Genomic DNA, 20,551 nt, shown 5'->3' with positions numbered 1-20,551 from the left:
ATATACAATGGACATAATCGTGTACTACTGTATTTACTATTAGCAAACAGCAACGGACAGCAGGCAACATGTCTTGATGTGAGCGCCTTAACCACTGAAACTCCAGCATCCGTAATGTGGGGAAAGCTTTCGCTGAGAATGGCAGATCGACAAGCTTACGACGTATCTTGTCGATCTTGTAGATCGAGCTTGTAGATCTGCTAATTTGAATCCTGAACAGTAACAGTTTTGGGGTTTCCACCCGACAGTGACAATATGGCTGCACTAGGAATATGTGAGATTTATTATTATTATTATTATTATTATTACCCTTATTACCCTTATTATTATTATTATTATTATTATTATTATTATTATTATTATCTGTAATTACAATGGTATTTTCATATATAATTAGCATGAGTAGCATTAGCCTACTTTCCTTACAAACACAAGTAGGCCCATGTAGCAGCAGCAGGGGTAGCTTGGTGTTTAGAGAAACAGACCCACATATTGTTTGATCCCAGACAGTAAACCAGTAGCTGGTGTTCATCTATATTTCAATATCCTCGAGGCAAGACGCTGAACCCATACATGCACCAGGGGAACGGCAAATGGCTGCCCTGACTGCTCTGAAGTGCATACATATTGAATGTGTGTTGGTACAGTAGGAGCATCTGCAAAGGAAAACATATTATCCCAGTCACCGACGTGTGTTTTTTGCGCTACTAGACTGATATTCTTAAAGGTAGGGTAAGTGGTATTTTTTGGTGTTAAATAGCTCTATATTCTTTTTTTTTCTTTTTTTTTTCTTTTTTACTTCTTATAATTTTTATCCCACGATTTTGTAACCCATATTTTTTCACCCAGTGCCAATTTCCTATGTAATCCTTGGCGCTACTCTCCTGAAGCTCATGCCTCCTTCAATGCATGAGGAGCAAGCAGGCCGCTTCTTATCACCCGACTGGGGGGAGATTCCCTGGTTAGACGTAGCGCGTGGAAGGAGCACGTTATTCCAACCAGTTCCTTTCCCTTCCATCAGGCGCCCTGGCTGACCAGGGGGAGGCAGTATAGAGACCAGGATTACTGCATGTTTTTGTGAGGGTATTAACTACCCTAGGAGACACGGGGAGAACATGCAAACTAGCTCTATATTCTGATGGACCTCATTGCTATAGAGTGTTTGTTAAGTAACAGGAGTCTCCATGTCTCTCCAGCTCTTTTTCAGGTCGGGATACCATTTCTATCCAATCAGGATAGAGAACTCAGTCAGGATATAGATTAAACAAGTGAAATTGGAAGTAATGACAGAAATGAGCAGACAAAATTGGAACTGGAACACAAAAAAATGAAGCTGATAAACGGGTACTCTCTCCTGATTGGCTGACATTGTGTCACCTACCTTTCTGTTTATTAAAGAGATATGGAGAGACAGGGAGACCACTGTGACTGAACAAACACTCTATCCATAAGTTTCCTAGGGCGTTGTGGGCATCACTTCCTGTCGATTTGATTCAATCAAATCCAATCAAATCCAATGACATCCAATGAAATCGACAGGAAGTGATGCCCTCACCGCCCTAGGAAACTTGTGGATAGCAAATCAGAATATAGTGCTTTAACCTTTTAACAAAAAACTTTTTGTTGTAACCAAAACATATCACTTTAAATAATAGCAAACATGACGGAGAAGAATGAGGCATAGGGCACTGGTCCTGAATCAGCTCTGATGCAGTGGGGTGAAATCGTTCCATGACCCGATACAACATTGTGCATAGTATATACCACCCCCGCTACGTTGAGCTTTATTTGATATTACTGGAGGAGAAGGGAGATGTAATATTCATGAGGAGGAAAGAGACACTAAGAGAATCTCTGCTGCTCCTTCTGAACTTGATCATGAACTCCACATATTATTGATTGTCTGCGGCGCTAAGATCTGAATTAAAAAAAATGTCAATGGGAGCCGATAGAGATGTACCAATACCCTTTTTTCCTTCCCGATACCGATTCCGATGCCCACAACTTGCGTGTCGGTCGATTCATTCAAAATATTACTGTAAAGAAATATCATCATGTGATATATGATTATGTGGTATCGGAACGGCATAGACTGGCATACCGATACCAGTATTTTAGGCAGTATTATCGGCAGCTTTTCCGATACTGGTATCGGATCAACTCTAGGAGCCGAGCCGCTAAAGTGCGTTTCTTTCTTGTCTCCCCTCCTCCCAGATCCGTGAGCTGGTCCCCGAGTCCCAGGCCTACATGGACCTACTGGCCTTCGAGCGTAAACTGGACCAGACCATCATGCGCAAACGTGTGGACATCCAGGAAGCTCTGAAAAGACCAATGAAGGTATCCCGACTCACATGTAGTCTAGAATGATCCGATTACATGTACATATGAACGAAAGGGTTTCGTTCTAAAATACGATTTAATCTATTTTTGAGAAGTAAAACAATATATAAAGCACCAAAGTCTGACGTAATTTACGCATCCTACCTGGGTCGCGTTTTTTTCCCCCCATTCTGAATTCCCATAGACGTGTTTAATATCGCGTCAAATAAGAACTGTATTCTAAAAATAAGCAAATGATCCCGGCGGTTTGACTCATATGGATATGAAGCATGTTCACTTCCGCCAAATTAGTAAAATTTTCCCCAGAAACAGACTGTATCAAATATGAGTGACTGACTATCATAAACGATACAGAGCCTCCTCCCTGACAATATCGGCGAGACAGTTTGTTTATTTTTGGACCACAATGTTATTCTCTATAGAGAAATTACTTCCACGACCCAGGGGATGAACGAGTGACGTCAGGACTTCTGTACTCTATATTACTGACTGTGTGTGTGTGTGTGTGGGGGGGGTGTGTGTGTGGGGGTGTGTGTGTGTGTGTGTGCGCGCGTGCGCTCACGCGGGTGTCTGACCACTGTGCAATGGTGTTGCGCAGTTAAACACACTTGAAATCTGAGGCTTTTTGTACACTACTTAAACAGTTTTGGGGAAAATGCTGCTAATTGTCCCAAAATTGACATCAAAATCTTGAATTGATTTCTGCTAATTGTTTCAAAAAGCTTTAAATGGTACCCTTGTCCTTGCCAACATATATATATATAACGTTGCAATATGACATAGCTCTGTTTAACACAATACTGTACCCCCTCCAACTGTACATACTTTCCCCATGTTTTTCTTAAATTGCTTTCATCATGTTTTGACACTTGCTTTGGCAATGTAAACGTATGTTTTCTCATGCCAATAAAGCTCCTTTGAATTGAATCTAATTGTGTGCATGTGTTGCTTGTCGTTGTGTCAGCAGCAGAAACGTAAACTGAGGCTGTACATCTCCAACACCTTCAACCCCGCCAAACCCGACGCAGACGACTCAGACGGCAGCATTGCATCATGGGAATTGCGCGTAGAGGGGAAGTTGCTCGATGACGTGAGTTGTTGTCTTTCGTGAAATAATACGACTACAGCTGCACACACTGCAGTACATTTTAGTTGCTTTTTTAAAACCTTTTGTGAATAAACAAAAAGTTGACTTAAAGCAGCACTTTCCTCTTCTACCCCGGATTTGACCCCGGGTCTCTGCGCAAGTGCTGACATTTTTACCTTTGAGCTAATAGAGCCTGCCTGCTTGCCCTGGGGATGAATTGAATCTCGATCTTCAGGTCAACATTTGTGTCAAACCAGAAACAGGATCGTGTCAACATACTCCACCATACAGATTGGACAAAATTACATTTTATTTATTACAAAAAGCTTACATGGTGCTGCTAGAATAGCTTCTGCAGCACATAAAATATACATTTTTAAAATCATTTTATACAAATGAATGGCACATGAGACAAATAGGGGGAATGGATGAGATGTGTGACTTGATAACCCTCAGTTGTCATACCTTTCCTCTTTTTTATATTATATTATATTATATTATATTATAATTATTATCACCCAGACTTTTGTTGTTGCCTGAGGTCGATTAGCCCATTGAAATCGGGAAAGCATCTGTGTCATTTTAGATTTTAGCTATATATACTTATATAGCAAAAAAAATCTGAAAACTGTCAGGATTTAGAAAGCATTTGTAGAATCTGACTCAGGTCTTAATGGGTTAATCCCATAGAGTTATAATATATCTAGAGGGCGGATTGCCCCGCCCCCCAGCTATTCATTTCTATTAAAGTGCTCAGTGGTGTTTTGAAGCACCCGGAAGTAAGAATAGGAACCAATGTGGAACCAATATGAACCAATGGAATGGATCCATGGGTCGTGACGCGTCGTGAGCATGCGCACAAAACGGGTAGCATTTAGCATTTTAAGTGCATTCTCAGATTTGACCACCAGGCTTGGCCGCTTCACTGTTCTACCGTAGTTCTTGGGGCTTGGTTAATCCAACAATGAATGCAACAATGAATGCAACTATGAATACAGCTATGAATGCAACAATGAATGCAACTATGAATGCAGCTATGAATGCAACAATGAATTCCAAACCCATAACCTAATTCATTTACGAAGACAAAAACACTTTAATCTAATGAACAGATAAACATTATTGTCATGGAGGAACTGCCATGGTGAACAAAATGGTGGTCCTGAGAGAGTCCTGCGTAGATTTGCCAACAGTGAGGGAGTTGGCTGAGAACGCAGCAGGTGCTGCTGGCTGGCGCTCCTTGTCCTTGATGTTTCGCTTGTTGTTTTGTGTTTTTGTGGGGTGTGTGTGTGTGTGTGTGTGTGTGTGTGTGTGTGTGTGTGTGTGTGTGTGTGTGTGTGTGTGTGTTTAGTTTCCACTCCCTCCTGCTATGACTGAATGACAGTGTGACTGAGTTCTTGTTGTCCTAATCTAGTCTTTGTCTTTTCCTATGTTTTTCTCTTGTCTCTTTCTTTTCTCTTTCTTTGGACTGCGCCCCGGGCCAGTTTAATAACTGGAAAATACAGTGTGTAACCTATGAACCTCTGAGAATGAATTAACCTATGAACCTATGGTACGCAGCCATATTGTGAACTGTTGAAGGTCGCTACAGTAGCTGTTTTCCTACTCTGTTTTGGTTGCTTTGTGCCCGGATGAAGTGCATTGTTTTTCCTCAGCAGTGAGTTCTACCACACCATCCACCGCAGCCTTGTTTTTGATAACCGATTTTAGTCTATTATCTACTATGTCTTTGTTTGACATGCTGTGTTCAAGGCTGCTGAAGGACTGTGGCACTTTAGCGTGCATTGATTGGTCACCCTCTCTGTCCTTTAATTACTCCCCTCACTCGGGGCAAGTTTAGTTTAGTTAATTTAGTTTATTTATTAACAGTCATGCTTTAACCCCGTCACTTTGACCCCGGCAACACCAGCAAGCTGATAATCTATTGATTTTCTGCTTGCATAATAATATTATATACAGTAATATATAATGTAATTTAATGAAATATAATATGCACTCTAAAACCCTAAGTAGTTACCTCACATCCTGTTTATTGGTATAATTGCCTCCTGAAAAGTATCTGAGGTCATAATCCTTCCACTCAGTATAAAAAAATTGCTGCCGTTTGATGTCGGAGCTTCTCTGAGTTGTATTTGGCCTCCAGTCCTGTGTGGTTGGTAGCACTGTAGAGCTCCAACACATGGCTATGGTGAGACCACTTCAGAGAGGGAGGAAAGCTCCTGCAACTAAATGAAACGGAATGACTGACGTCTGTTGAGTAACGTTGTTTATACCAAGGGTTACCAAACTTTTCAGGCCGCAAACCCCCAAAATAATCACATTGGAGTGAACTAGGGATTCCACAGATAAACATTGTGAAAATAGCCGATCTTGTAGATCGGCTATTTTCACAATGTTTGCCTCTTTCTTACGTAATATTTGAATATCCTTAAATTGTCACTTTAGAAATGTGCAGATACCCTGTATACACTTATACACTTGTAGACTGCGTGTTGGTTTGTTTACTGTTGAGTGAGAAAACAATAATGTTGCACATTAAGCAAATCATCTGGGGACCTCCCCAAATTCATTTGGGGAACCCCCCGGGGGGTCCCGAGTCTCCACAGGTTGAGAATCACTGGTTCATACAGTGCAGCACGGGGGTGAAAGGCTTTGGATTGGTCCTGGTAGCGTTTGTCTAGCACAGTAAGACTGACTTCAAATGCTCCCGATGTTCATGGACTGCCTCAGAGCCATCCCGCCAGACAGCCCACGGTGGTTGGAGGCGTTTAGGTTTCAACAGACCACAAATATTTCTGGTGTAGCTTGTAGCTCTTAAGGCATTGGCCAGGGACCATTTTAACCACTTTAACCATTCTTTTATACTTTGGCTATTCAAAAATAGCAGATATACAAGATCATAGCGCGTCACTTCGTGCCCGCTATGAGCTTGTAGGAAGATTTGTGCAAATCTTTGAATATATATATTTCTAAAGCAATTTTTTTTTACTCAAATCTTTGCTTCTGGAGGTCCCTGGCACAAAACAATTTCAGTTGGGGGTCCGCGGGCCAAATATATATCAATTTGAGGGTCCTTGGAACGATGCTCCCGATGCTCACGGGACTGGTAGCCCCAAAGCCATCCTCCCGCCAGGCCAGCCCACCACGGTGGTTGGAGGCGTTTAGGTTTCACAGAAACCACAAATATTTCCTGTCGAGCTCTTAAGGAAGTGGACCCTGAGAATGTCTTGTCTTTTTCCTTGGTCTCTGAGCTCATTGGTCCCCTGGGGTTACTTAACGACAGTGGTGGAAGAAGTACTCACATGTTTTACTCAAGTAAAAGTATCAATACTGCAATGTAGAAATAAAAGTCCGGAATTCAAAATTTACTTGAGTAAAAGTACAAAAGTATTGGGATCAAAATGTACTTAAAGTACCAAGAGTTGATAGTACTCGTTATGCAAAATGTCAAGTTCAAAATGTATAAAAAATATTTTGAAAATATCTACAAGCTCACAATGCATTGCATCTTACTTTACACCACTGCTTAATGAGAAATGTTGCCATGGCCTGAACAACAGCAACTGTGCACTTTTTCATTCACTTCATTCATCCTTTGCTGTCCTATTGAGTCATCTGATAAACTGATGATTTATTGAATATGGAAAGAAAAACAAATGCTCTATTGAGATATGTTCTACATCAAAATATTATGACTTTCAGTGTATCTTTGACCTATGTAGGGATACATAACAATTGTTGTAACAACTTTTTCTACCTTTATTGATAGTTCACAAACTTCACACTGAAGAGAGACAGGAAACGGGGAGAGAGAGAGGCAGGGAGTAGTCTCGCGTAGCCTAATCTGAGTTCCCAGAAGTTTTCGCCAGCTCGGTGAGGAACTTCTGGGCCAGAGCCCTGGTATTTGTGGGCGGGATGTAATTTACGCTCAGAATCTGAGCGGACACGCCTCTTACCGGTCTGAGAGCTGTGCAATTCGTCTAAAAAGTCCGACAAGAGGCAAACAGCAGTACACAACAATGGCGGCCGCAATTTCTCAAGGGGAAATTGCTTCCCGTCGATCCTATTTAGATGCAACACCCAGTGCATGTGGATCCCGCCCCCTTTTCTTCATTGGCTGTTGATTTGAATCACAACGCAGTGGCCGCGCCCCTGCTGTCCAAGCTCCGACGCAATGCCTCCCAGACTACGCGTAGCCAGACAACTATTCCACAATCTCCATATGCTATATAGAGTATGAACTACACCTCCTGAATGCTATATAGAGTCTGGAACTACACCTCCAAGCTCTTTTATGCTTCGGTATTTTTTTATTTATATTAGGACATATTTGCACGACTGTAAAGACGAAACGGAAGCGGGGAGGAGGCGTCACATCCGCTTTATCCTCTGATCACTTTCAGAGCTTCCGTTGCTCCAGACTGTATGACGGAAGCATTTGAAAATTGTGGGAGGCAACAGTCTGTTGGCGAGACATGCAGTCAGGGAGTGACACGCAGCAAAGGTCCGCCGGGCTCGGGAATTCAAACCCGCGACTCGCTGTCAGGCACCAGAGCCTATGTGGTATGCGCCTTAACCACTCAGCCATCGTCGCCCCTGCTCCATAAATATTGTGGTAATAGTTTTTTTCCACCACATTGTTCAGCACTACCATAACTGGGAAATTGGACTTTACTTTTTGTTGCATTTTCGATGTTATATTATGGGCACGTGTGTACAGCTATATGTCAGTCGTTCTCAAAGTGGGGTCCGGAGACCCCCAGGGGTCCTTCAGGGGGTTCCAGGGGATCCCCAGCAAAATACACCATCATCATTTGAACCCGTTTATCCATATTGTAAACGTTGGTTATTCGAAAATTGCAGATATGCAAGCTCAGAGCCGAGCTCGTACATCTGCTATTTTTTTGACAGTGTTGAATAAATATTTTTTTTTTAAACAAATCTTCTCTTCTGGGGGTCCCTGGCACAAAACCTTTTCAGATGGTTGGTCCGCACCCAAATAGATGTGTACACACATGTACGCTTAACTGGAAAATCTACTTAACATCTCTCGCTCTCTCTCTCTCTCTCTCTCTCTCTCTCCTGCCCTGTCCTCTCCACAGCCTGGGAAACAGAAGAGGAAGTTCTCTTCGTTCTTCAAGAGCTTGGTGATAGAGCTGGACAAGGACCTGTACGGTCCTGACAACCACCTGGTAGAGGTACCATCCTACACCCACGCTGTCTTTCTCTTTGAACACAGAAAGACACTTGTAGTAGTACTGTGGATATATCGTCGCTGTTGGGCAGAAACCTCTTATCTCCATGTTTTAACTTTTTGTGTTTTTTCGTAAATTAACGCCCTACTTGATCATACTACAGCGTCACACAAAAGCATCAAAAGTAGCAGATCCGCAAGCTCGAAACGTGGCGCGAAGCTTTGTTATTTTTTTATTTGAATCCTGAAAAGTAACAGTTTTGGACAAGTGAGTTTTCCACCCGAAAGAGACGATATACTCCACCTTGTTTGCCTGTTTTAGCTAATCTATTCATTCAGCTGCAAATTAAACAAAACATTAAAATAATGATCTTATAATCAAACAATACAATACAATATTTATCAGTTTTTTGGGAACTGTTTTGAAACATTGTGAAAAATGTGGAATTTTATATGTCAGCATGTTTGGGTAACATTCACATCTGAATGACTGGATTGTTCTTTACATAGTAAATACATGTATAAAACAGACATTTCCATTCATAAAAATGCTGTGCTTGCATGTCATACATCATACATGTGACGTGTTTGTTAGATATGAAAATGTGTTGGTATTAATATGGTATCCATAGCAATAAGCATCATCGGGTCCTCCAGGAGAGTAGGTGACTGTGAACATACAAATAGGGTGCTTACAACCTATCTATTCCAGGGGTCTTCAACAGGTGGTCCGGGACCTCTAGGGGGTCCTCAGAGTTACTACAGGGGGGGCCGTCAAATCTTTATGCGATAGGATTAACCATTTGAACCCTAGCATCCCTATTCTGAGGGGAACTTCAGCCAAAAATAGCAGATCTACAAGCTCACGACGCCTCGCAGCAAATAGGTTTGTTGTAGAGGGGAAAAAAGAGCAGATCAAGTACAGAGCCATCAGTATACTATACTAGTATTGACGGTTTAAGTGGTTAAATGTCTGAAAATACACATTAACATACTGATGATAGTGCTGTCAAACAAGTCTATGAAGCCATCTATTAAATCTATGAAAAGGTTTTATCTGCAACACAATTTTATACAATATAGTGGGGGGTCCCTGCTTCGTCTCTCTCTCAGCTAGCGGGTCCTTGGCCTGAAAAAAACATTGAAGACCCCTGATCTATACTTTTATATCTATGGTTCTTTTACTAATTACCTGGGACAGGATTTTATTCCAGGTCAAAGCTAACAGTAATTAATAATCAGTGTTTTTTTTATGTGCTGCATGAATCAGCCTGACACGGCATTGCAAAGCATGCCAGTGAAATGACACCACAGTTAGTTTCACATTGTGAACTGGCCGAGTGCCAGTATCTCACGATAACAGCACTGTGAACACATTCACCTTGTTTACCTTAACCTATAACCTAGCTAGCAATCACCACCAGCTGTAGTTTTAACCCATTCAATCATCCGGGAACACATCTACAAATGTCTTCTAAATCCTAACAGTTTTCTGAAAACCGTATGTTGTTATAATATCAGTGGTTCTCAAACTTTTTCATGTCAAGGACCCCCAAAATATATGTATTTGGTCGCGGACCCCCAAACACAAAAAGTTAGCATGGATACAATATGTATTCATATTTAGACAGTGATGGAAGAAGTACTTCCATCTTTTACTTAAGTAAAAAGTATCAATACTGCAATGTAGATATACTCTGCTACAAGTAGAAGTCCCGTATTCAAAATGTACTTGAGTAAAAGTACATAAGTATCGGCATCAAAATATACTTAAAGTACCAAAAGTAAAAGTACTCATTGTGCAGAATGGCCCATTCCACAAGTTCAACATTTATACAAAATATTTTGAAAATAACCGATCTACAAGCTCACAATGCGTCGCATCCCGACGCATTGTGAGCTTGTAGATCTACTATTTTCAAATGGCTGAAATATATATAGAGCTGAAGTGGTTAATGTGTTTTGTAATAATAATCAAAATCTACAAAGTAACTAGTAACTATAGTTTTCATATAATCGTAGTGGAGTAAATATAGTACAATATTTTCCTCTGAGATGTAGTGGGGTAGAAGTAAAAGTAAATACTAAAGAAATTAAAATACCTCAAAATTTGTACAGTACTTGAGTACATGTACTTTGTTACTTTGCATCACTGTATTTAAGTAGTAATGTCCTCCTAGTTCCAAGATTAAATTGAAAAGTTACGAGTCCGTGATCTGAGATGAAAAAAAAAAAGATGTTTCTTTTAAGATTTTTAAATCCACAGAAACATAAAAGTTTTTCAAGGTTTATAGAAATTCTTACACTAAGGCTGTCCCAGCCCTTCAGTGCACCCCATTAGAAGTTCACTGAATAGGAGCTCTGTACTGAGATTTAGAAGTTCTAAAGGTGTTTCATTTAAGGTGCTTTCTTTTGCAAGGCATTCACTGGCTTTGGTATTTGAATGATTTCCCATCATAATTCATTTTTCACTGCCTTGAGGTGCAGTCGATTCCTAATCATTTGGTGGAGCAACGCGTTCTGCCGCACTGCATGCAAAGTCATTTCAGCGACGCATTTGTGAGCTTGCTATATTCTTGAATGTTCTGCTGTTTTTGCTTCATGTTCTCTCACAGTATTATATAGGGATGGTTTATGTGGTTAAATAGTAATGCAATTAAAGGGGTGTAAGTGTTTTTAGTTTTTAGTTTTTTTTTGCTGTACCTATTCCGATCACTTGCACTAGTCCATCTTGGGAGTTTCAGAAATATTCTAAATGCATCATTATACTGTATGCCACCTGAATTTCTTTTTGCATTTTTGCATTACTATAACGGCACCACAAGTGGGCTGTATATATTAGTGTACAATAGGTTTTAAAAAGTGCTATATGGAATGTTCCGTAACCGGGGTCCCCACATCTCTCCAGCTCTTTGGTAAACAGAAATTTACATTTTCAGGTCGGGTTACCAATTTCATCCAATCAGGCGAGAGAACTTATACAGGGAACAGGATAAATAAGTGAAAGTGATGAAAAAGAAAGAAAGAAAAAATAGCAGTTGTGAAATGTTTTTTTGTTATAAAGAGCTGTATGGACAAGGATACATCCCTGTTATTGAACAAACCCTCTATAGCAGTGATTACTCAGAATATAGACAGCTTTTTAACAAAAAACATATAATATATCACTAATATATCACTCTTTAATGTACCAATAAGGATTGAAAGCAGTGAGCTTTTAAACCATATGACTGATGTTATGCTAATGGTTGTGTTTGCCCAGGCTCTCTCTCATGTTTGAGAAGCCATGCTCTTGTTTTGGCTGCAGAATGTCTGTGCTGATTGTGTCATTCTCAGTGCGATAGCTTTCTACTGAAACCACAACACACCGTCAACCGTTGCTATCTTAATTCCTTCATACACTAGGCAGGTTCTCATTTACTTCACAGAGACGTTGCCATGCACAAACAACTGATTATCTGGTTAAAAGGTTAAAGAAAATACCAAAGTATTCTCAAAACCCGCTTTAAAAAACGAATTAAAACAAACTGAAATTGAGAACATGAAGTAAAAATAACAAGATAAAGAATCAAAACTAATGAAAAAGTCAAAAGTATAATAACCTTTGGTTGTCCCCTCTCTTTCTGTGTTGCATCAGTGGCACCGCACCCCGACCACCCAGGAGACGGATGGCTTCCAGGTGAAGAGGCCAGGAGATGTCAGTGTGCGCTGCACCCTGCTGCTGATGCTGGACTACCAAGTGAGGGCGCCACACACTCACTGCCAGTCACAGAGACAGCCTCTCGGACTGTCATAGCTCTGTTGTAGCTCTCAGCTCTGTCATTTTATTGTCTTATCTCTTCTGTTTATTGTATTCAATCTATTCAAATGTCTTTATAATGTGTTCACTTTGCACCGTCTTCAGCACTTTAACCCTGGTGTCCCGATTTTTGGGACGATGTCATTATAGCCGAAATTGTTTCAAAGATGCTCACAATGCTTGTAGATCAACATTTTTTGTAAAAAAATCACTAATGCTCATTGTAATATGGTACCATTTTTGTCTGTGTCTCGGAGGAGGGTTGTGGACAGTTCAGAAACCTGCCTACCAGTGACATCATCGATGGGGAATCCAAGCTAATAGAAACGGCAGGCTTTCTATTCCTGGAAAGTTATCATGCTATAATCGAAGCCATAGAGCACAGTAGTCCTGACGTCACTCGTTCATCCCCTGGGTCGTAGAAGTAATTTAGCATTGGGTCATCTTAGAATCGTCTCATATCTTCTTTTGTGGTCCAAAAATAAACAAACTGTCTCAGCGATATTGTCAGGGGGGTGGCTCTGTATCGTTTATGATAGTCAGTCACTCATATTTGATACAGTCTGTTTCTGGCGAAAATGTAACTAATTCGGCGGAAGTAACATTAGCGTTTTCTCACCGTCAGTTGATGCTTCGTATCCATAACAGTCAAACTATAAATATTTTTGGAGCACAGTTCTTATTAAACATGTCTATGGGAATTCAGAACGGGGGAAAAAAACGCGACCCAGGTGGGATGTGTAAATTACGTCAGACTTCGGTGCTCTATTGTTCTCGCCTAACGATGATGTCACTGGTAGGCGGCTTTCTGAACTGCATGTAGCCATGAGATAAATTCCTCGGTTGCCGAGATTATAGCGTTTTAGTGATTGTAATCTCTGCTGAATCTTGATCCTATTCACAGCCACCCCAGTTCAAGCTGGACCCGCGACTAGCTCGCCTGTTGGGCATCCACACCCAGACCCGCTCCTGCATCATCCAGGCCCTCTGGCAGTACGTCAAGACCAACAAGCTGCAGGACTCCCACGACAAGGAGTACATCAACTGTGACAAGTACTTCCAGCAGGTATGGAACAACAGCACACACTGTATACTATATCATTGCTGTCGGGCAGTAACCAACTATCTCCATTTTTCAACTTTTTTATTTTTTATAAATCAGTGCTATTGAACATCCTTTACGTCTGTTTGTGGGTCTTACAAATATTGCGTAGAGTTCATTGACAGGCTTCACTGCACTCGGGAAGAAGCTGTTTCGCATTCAGCTCGTTCCGGCCTTAATGCTCATGTACCTCTTCCCAGAGGTTAGGAGGGCAAATAGGCCATGGCAAGGGTGATGGAGGTCCGTTATGATGCTGGTGGCTCTTCGGGCACAGCACTCTGTGTAGAGCTCCAACAAGGACGGCACCAATGATCCTCCCAGCTGTCTTCACCACCCGGTTCAGCTGATGTTTATCTTGTGCCTTGCAGCTGCCAAAACCAGGAAGTAAAGCTGTAGGTTAGGATAGACTCAATGGTGCCCCTATAGAAGGTGGTGAGGAGAGGAGAATGAAGGCCTGCCTTTTTGAGCCTCCGGAGGGGCTGTAGCCTCTGCTGCGCCTTCTTAATGATGGCCGTGGTGGTATTGGTGGTGGAGATCAGGTCGTCTACCAGATAAACCCCCAGGAACTTGATATTATTAACCATTTCCACAGGGGTGCCACCGATGGTCAGCGGTGTGTGATGGCGTTTGCTGGCTCTCCTGAAATAGACCACAATCTCTTTTGTTTTGTCCACATTCAGGGAGAGATTGTGTGAACTGCACCATGATGTTAATAGTTCCACCTCCTTCCCGTAAGCAGACTCATCCGTCTTACTAATGAGTCCCACCACGGTTGTGTGATCGGCGAACTTGAGGATGTGATTACTGCCAAATTTGGCAGCGCAGTCTTGGGTCAGCAAACTGAACAGCAGGGAGCTCAGGACACAGCCCTGGGGCGATCCTGTGCTCACTGTGATGGTCCTTGATGTTTGGCTGTCAACCCCGAATCTCTGTTGCCTCTGAGACAGGAAAAAGGCGCTTCTGGCTAAACCTCCTAACTCCATTCGATCCTCAAACTGTCGGTCAAACCACCCAACTCCAAATTACGTTTTTTTTTCCGTCTGACTTCGTCATTCTAATCAATGATGGACAAAACGACTATCTCTCCACATTAATGGTCAAAAACCTCCAAACGCCACTTGAGCTGTATTTGGGTAAAGTGATGATAATATAAGGACACATTCAAGTATCTGACAATGTATAAAGTCACCATATCAACTTTGATGTTGTTTAAAAAAATATATATATTTTTTTTCATTTCCTGAAAGGTTCATATTTTGGGCATAGTTGGTTTCTGCCCGACAGCAGAGATATGGACTGTATCGTGCTTCTAAAGCCTCATTTAGAGTTTGTCACACAAACTGTTTTTGTGTTACTTTGCAATTTGGTATTATTGGATCAATGGAAAGTTTGTAGTCCCAAATAATAATTGTCTGGGTGGTATTCTCACACATGAACACTGAGTTACGTGTTCATGTTATTCAAATTGTGGCAATGCAAAGATAAGATTATATGTTATTATATTGTTTGTTAGTTTATTTATATGTATATAAAGTTTCGTGCCTTAAATGTATGACTTTTCTGTTTCTTTGCTACAGATTTTTGACTGTCCTCGGCTGAAGTTCTCTGAGATCCCTCAACGCCTCACCAACCTTCTTTTGCCCCCTGACCCCATCGTCATTAACCATATTATCAGGTAGCGTACCGTCTGTCTAGCACATAGTAATGTGAAGGTTGAGTGATAAGGTGTTGTCTACTCACTGTATGTCTGGTACCCCCCCCCCCCTTCGTATTGATTGTGAGATGCCGCCGTGAGGCATTTCATATTACTCTTATGTTGGTTGTCAATACTGTACGTCCCTGCACCAAAGTCACAGAGACAAATTCTGACATGTTCAGATTTAGTAGCCGTCTTCATGTCTGCCTACATCAAAAAGACATTTTTCTCTCTAAAATCCAATATCACTCAACATTGTTATTGTTGGTTATTTTCCTCAAACCAATCTGTTACATGATATTTCCGCCAAATTGATACCCCGGGTGGCAGGGTGGCCTACTTAGAGTGTCTTGTCATGTTGTTCAGAAAGGTCCGAGGACAGGTCACTACTGAATCATAATCACATTTCTATTTATAGCCAGGTATGTTTGCACATATGATGGTGCATGTATACACTGAAAACAACAGTAGAGAAACCTTTAAAAATGATTTACAGCTACAGTATTCAAGCATATAAATAAGCAACAAACTATAAAAACTGGCCCCTCATTTTTGCCGGTGACTTTTACCCATTATCCAGAAACTTTTTTGGCATTTTTTACTATTTTTAAAAACATTTTCAAATAGTTCAAATAGCCAATCTACAAGATCACAACGTGTCGATGTAGATCGGCTAGTTGAACTATTTGAAGTAAGGCACCGGCGAAAATAGGGCCCACTGTATATTATGCAATATACAAGGTACACTATAGACAATACATGTAATACTGCACTTGTTGCAATGAGTACACATTAAATGTTCTCACAGTCATCAGATATCTTGACAAAAGTGCCCGTAAGCAAGAAACTAAAGTCCCTCAAAAGAACTCCTGGTTCCTCTGTATAACACTAAAATAAAAACCCTCTGGTTCCTGCTTCCTGCCACAGCGTGGACCCCTTAGACCAGAAGAAGACGGCCTGCTATGACATCGACGTGGAGGTGGAAGACCCCCTGAAGGGGCAGATGAGCAGCTTCCTCCTCTCCACCGCCAACCAGCAGGAGATCGCCACACTGGACAACAAGGTGACAGATCGCAGATTCGCCGACAATGTGGTGTGGAACCTCTGCATTGAACGATCACAGGGGGTTTATTCCGTACTGTAATAACGAATACAATGCAATACAATAACGAATACAACCCAGGTGTTAATTGGGGACACTGTGGGAGAGGCCAATTAGTCACGACTAAAGGTCCTTACACACCGGGGCGATTTTTCATGCGAATAATATATATATTTTTTAAACCTTCAATGCAAGCTTACATGGAGCGAAAAAGCGTCTTTTAATTATTCGGAACGAGTCCGAATTTTGCGTATATTCGCATATTCGCCGGTGTGTAACCGCCTTTACTATGGGGAGAAAATTCATACACATAATTAATGCTTAATTAATGATTAAAGCGGCACTATGTAACTTTTTGTTTAATGAATACACTGTAATCTTGTCCAATCTGTATGGTAGAGTATGTTAATACAATATGACTTATACAATTGGGGTGGTTGTATTTTGTCTCCCTGCTCTTCTATTGAGACATTTAGATTGTGTAAACGTTGTCTCACCTAGACACAGGATCTGACACGCATTTTATTGTGATTCTATGTATCCCCTGAGCAAGCAGGCAGGCTCTATTAGCTCAATGGTAAAAAAAAAAAAAATCAGCACTTGCGCAGGAAACCGTGTTCAAATCCGGGGTAGGAGAGAAAGGTTACATAGTGCTGCTTTAACCCATACATGAATTCACCATTCATGATGAAGTCACTATGACTTAACCAAAGTTAATGTATCATTAGTTAAGGGCCACACGTGGTGGTTTTGTAGTTCTATGCCCAGGATGAGTGCTCACAGGCGGGTTAGGAGTAGCGAGGAGAGTCAGTCTCTGGTGATGATTGTTCCAATACTTCCATGGTCCATGTTAAGTGAGACCCCGGGGGGGGGGGTCTCACTAAACAGCATCTAACCCATTCAATCCGGGAACACATCTACAAATGTCTTCTAATTCCTAACAGGTTTCCGAAAAACGTATGTTGCTATATCAGTGGTGCTCAAACTCTTTCATGTCAAGGACCCCCAAAAGTTATGTATTTGGCCGCAGCAGACCCCCATCTCAAAATATTTAGTTCCAGGGACCCCCAGAAGCAAAGATTTTAATTACAAATGTTCGCTTAAAAAACATATATTCAAAGATTTGCACATTTTCACGATTTTTCAAATACAAGCTCATAGCGCAGCTCTTGGTGCCGGGCTATGAGCTTGTATATCTGCTATTTTTGAATAGCCAAAGTGTAAAGTAATGGTTATAGCTAAAACTTTAAAATGACACATGTGTTCCCAGATTTAATGGGTTAAATGGCCCCTTGCATATCGTTCCATCGTTCATACGACCCGGTGGTTCTACTTTCAGATCCATGAGACCATCGAGTCCATCAACCAGCTTAAGATCCAGAGGGACTTCATGCTCAGTTTCTCCAGGGATCCCAAGGGCTACATCCAGGACTGGCTCAAATCCCAGAGCAGAGACCTGAAGGTTAGAACCACAAAGATGTGTGCTAATACGTTCAGTTCTCATGTCACGTGTGATTTTGTCTGCTGTAAGCCAGCGTTGATTTTGACAGCACATTATGATTTAGTTTTAGTCATAGTCTTTTAAATAACACTCCATTTAGTTATATTCACATTTATGGTCATCTGAAATGTTTTACTTTTAGTCTAGTTTTAGTCGACTAACTATCATAAGATTTGAGTCAACAAAATGTACAGTTGATTTAGTCAACAAAAATGTATGCTGGCAGGCCTTGGCGTTGTAATGCCTGGTTTACTCTTGGCTCTGTGCCGAAAATAGCCGATCTACAAGCACAACGCGTCGCAAACAGATGGGGTAGATCGGCTATTTTCGGTGTGCCAAGCATAAAATGACTTGTCTTAGTTCTACTGGATCTCTTGTACGCAGTCCTCCCTAAAATCTTAGTCTAGATTTTATTTGTTGGTAAAATTGTCAATATATTTAGTCATAGTTTCTAGTCATCGTAGCTTAGTTATTGTTTTGTTTTTGTCGCTGAAAAAAGTAGTCGACTTACATTTTTCGTCATAGTTTTAGTCGTCAAAATTAACACTGTAAGCATGCAGTCCTGTGAAAGCAACTTCTTATTGCAAATTTCCAAGACAAAAGTTGTGAACTTGTGTGAAAGATGCTCTTCCTGTATGTCCATTTCACATTGTTCACCGGGATGACCCCCCCTGCACTATTTCTAACGGCGTTCTTCTGTCTTGGGGCTGTAGCTGATGACGGACGTGGTGGGTAACCCTGAGGAGGAGAGGAGGGCAGAGTTCTACCATGAGCCCTGGTCCCAGGAGGCCGTCAGTCGCTATTTCTACGTCAAGGTGAGGAAAACACTCAACCTCATGTAGTCCTGTATTTCTCCTCACATGTTGTTACTATGTATCTGTATTCTTCCTTTCTGTAGAAGTAGTTAATGTATGTTTTGTACTAATAATCAAAATCTACAAAGTAACTATAGTAACTAAAATGTTCAAATAATTGTAGTGGAGTAATAATTGGATAATTGACTACACCTGTGTATACGGTCTCTCTATATGAGTGTGTGGAGATTCTTTGACCTTTACATGTGCAAACCTAATGTTGTCATAAATCTTTCCCACTTGTGCCCACAGATCCAGCAGAGGAGACAGGAGCTTGAGCAGGCCTTAGCTGTCAGAAACACCTAAGCACACACCCCCACCCCCCCACCCTGTAACTGGTCTGGGAGAGCTGTGTTAGTATGTGTACGAATGTATGTATGTACGTCTGTATCTATATGCGTGATAGGTCAATCTCAATGCACATGCATCCACTGCACATGTGTGTGTGTGTGTGTGTGTGTTTTCTTTATTTGTGGGACTGTGAGGACGTCGTCATCCCCCCCAAAAAAACGCACGTATTTTAGCAGCATGGCGGACTGATCTCCGTAGGCACGCCTCACACACACCGTTCTTCATCCCTAGGAGCAGTGGTTCTCAACCGGTGGGTCGGAACCCCCAGAGGGGTCCCCTACATTATTTTTGGGGGGTCCCCAGATGACAGTGAAGTGACAATTTTAAGGACTTTTAAGACCTTTTTTAATACCTAAGAAAAAAGAAGGAAAGAAAAGAAAAAAGGGCATTACTGCATCAAAAGTAATCAGCAAACTATTGGTGAAACTTTGGCCAAATTGTCAAATAATATAAGAAAGAGGCAACAATTGTGAAAATAGCAGATCTACAAGCTCACAACGCCTCGCATTGCGAGGCGGTGTGAGCTTGTAGATCTGCTATTTTCCACAATATTTATCTATGGAACTGAGTCAAACAAAATGTAATGCCTCAACTCCTACAATTCCATGTGCTTGTCAGGGTGGGGGGGAGGTCCCAGGTTCAAATATGATTATTTTGGGGGGTCGCAGCTTAAAAAGGTTGAGAACCACTGCCTATTCACCTGTTTCCTAGGCTGTGTGTTTTCCACTTCCTGTCGATTTCATTGGATATCATTGGTCATCTGACCAGTTTCATTGGATTTCATTGGATCAAATCGACAGGAAGTGGAAAACACACAGCCTAGGAAACAGGTGAATAGGAGGACCCCTGGTCATCATCATCTGCCTCACTGTCAAACAAACTCGTTTTCCAAATAAATGGATCTTTTCTATGTTAAATATACGCATAGAGACTGAGTTGGCTACTAGTGACACAACGGCCATTTTACACCGTGTAATTAATGTGTTGACAGTCCCACAGTCCCTCGCATTTTTTTTTTTTGGGTGATGCTCAAAAGTGTTCATTTTGGTATTTTTCCAAATTCCAAGTGTCTCGGTTCACACGGGGTGGGAGGGGTGTTCAGTTGGGGAGAGTGATTTTTTTGTGCCAGTGTGTGTGTTCACGTGTGCTTGTCTGGGGGTGTTACTAGTGTTAAAATGTGTTACACCAGCAGAATGAAGAATATAATATGAAGTAATGGGTTTTGGGGGTCACGTTATCTGTAAAAACCCATTGTGGACGTTTGTTCATTTCAGTTGACTTGAAATGTTCATGGAAGAGCAGCTAATGTGTGTTATTTGTTTCAGTCTTATTATTATTAGCTACTTGACATAGCCTATTCATTTTCCTTTTACAGTAATTCTTGAAACAGCCGTTAAGGGCATGACTCAATGTAAAACTCAACTGCAGTATTACCGTAACTACTGTAGCATCTGTTATTGTTAAGACAGTGAAGTCGGTAGTGTTAGAAGAGTTACAAAACACTCTGCTATACCAAGAACAGTGT

At 41.3% G+C, this 20,551-nt stretch overlaps 1 protein-coding gene across 5 annotated transcripts in view; it reads left to right on the top strand.

Annotated features, from left to right (window-relative positions):
- Positions 1 to 18,988, top strand: part of LOC308077636 (SWI/SNF-related matrix-associated actin-dependent regulator of chromatin subfamily D member 3) — a 61,462-nt gene extending 42,474 nt beyond the window's left edge. For 3 of the 5 annotated variants that reach the window (XM_080418446.1, XM_080418447.1, XM_080418444.1), the window contains 10 exons: positions 2,215 to 2,337; positions 3,305 to 3,430; positions 8,530 to 8,625; positions 12,259 to 12,360; positions 13,325 to 13,486; positions 15,100 to 15,197; positions 16,146 to 16,281; positions 17,660 to 17,782; positions 18,535 to 18,636; positions 18,928 to 18,988. In XM_080418446.1, coding sequence (XP_080274572.1) covers positions 2,215 to 2,337; positions 3,305 to 3,430; positions 8,530 to 8,625; positions 12,259 to 12,360; positions 13,325 to 13,486; positions 15,100 to 15,197; positions 16,146 to 16,281; positions 17,660 to 17,782; positions 18,535 to 18,636; positions 18,928 to 18,981 — 1,122 coding nt within the window. In that variant the 3' untranslated portion in view covers positions 18,982 to 18,988. The remainder of the gene's footprint in view (positions 1 to 2,214; positions 2,338 to 3,304; positions 3,431 to 8,529; positions 8,626 to 12,258; positions 12,361 to 13,324; positions 13,487 to 15,099; positions 15,198 to 16,145; positions 16,282 to 17,659; positions 17,783 to 18,534; positions 18,637 to 18,927) is intronic. The other 2 variants (XM_080418448.1, XM_080418445.1) reach the window with 1 other exon arrangement.
- Positions 18,989 to 20,551: the final 1,563 nt, after the last annotated feature.

This window comes from Gymnoscopelus braueri (genome assembly GCF_963280865.1).
Source record: "Gymnoscopelus braueri genome assembly, chromosome: 21".
Classification (NCBI taxonomy): Eukaryota; Metazoa; Chordata; class Actinopteri; order Myctophiformes; family Myctophidae; genus Gymnoscopelus; species Gymnoscopelus braueri.
This window is presented reverse-complemented; position numbering and strand designations above follow the sequence as displayed.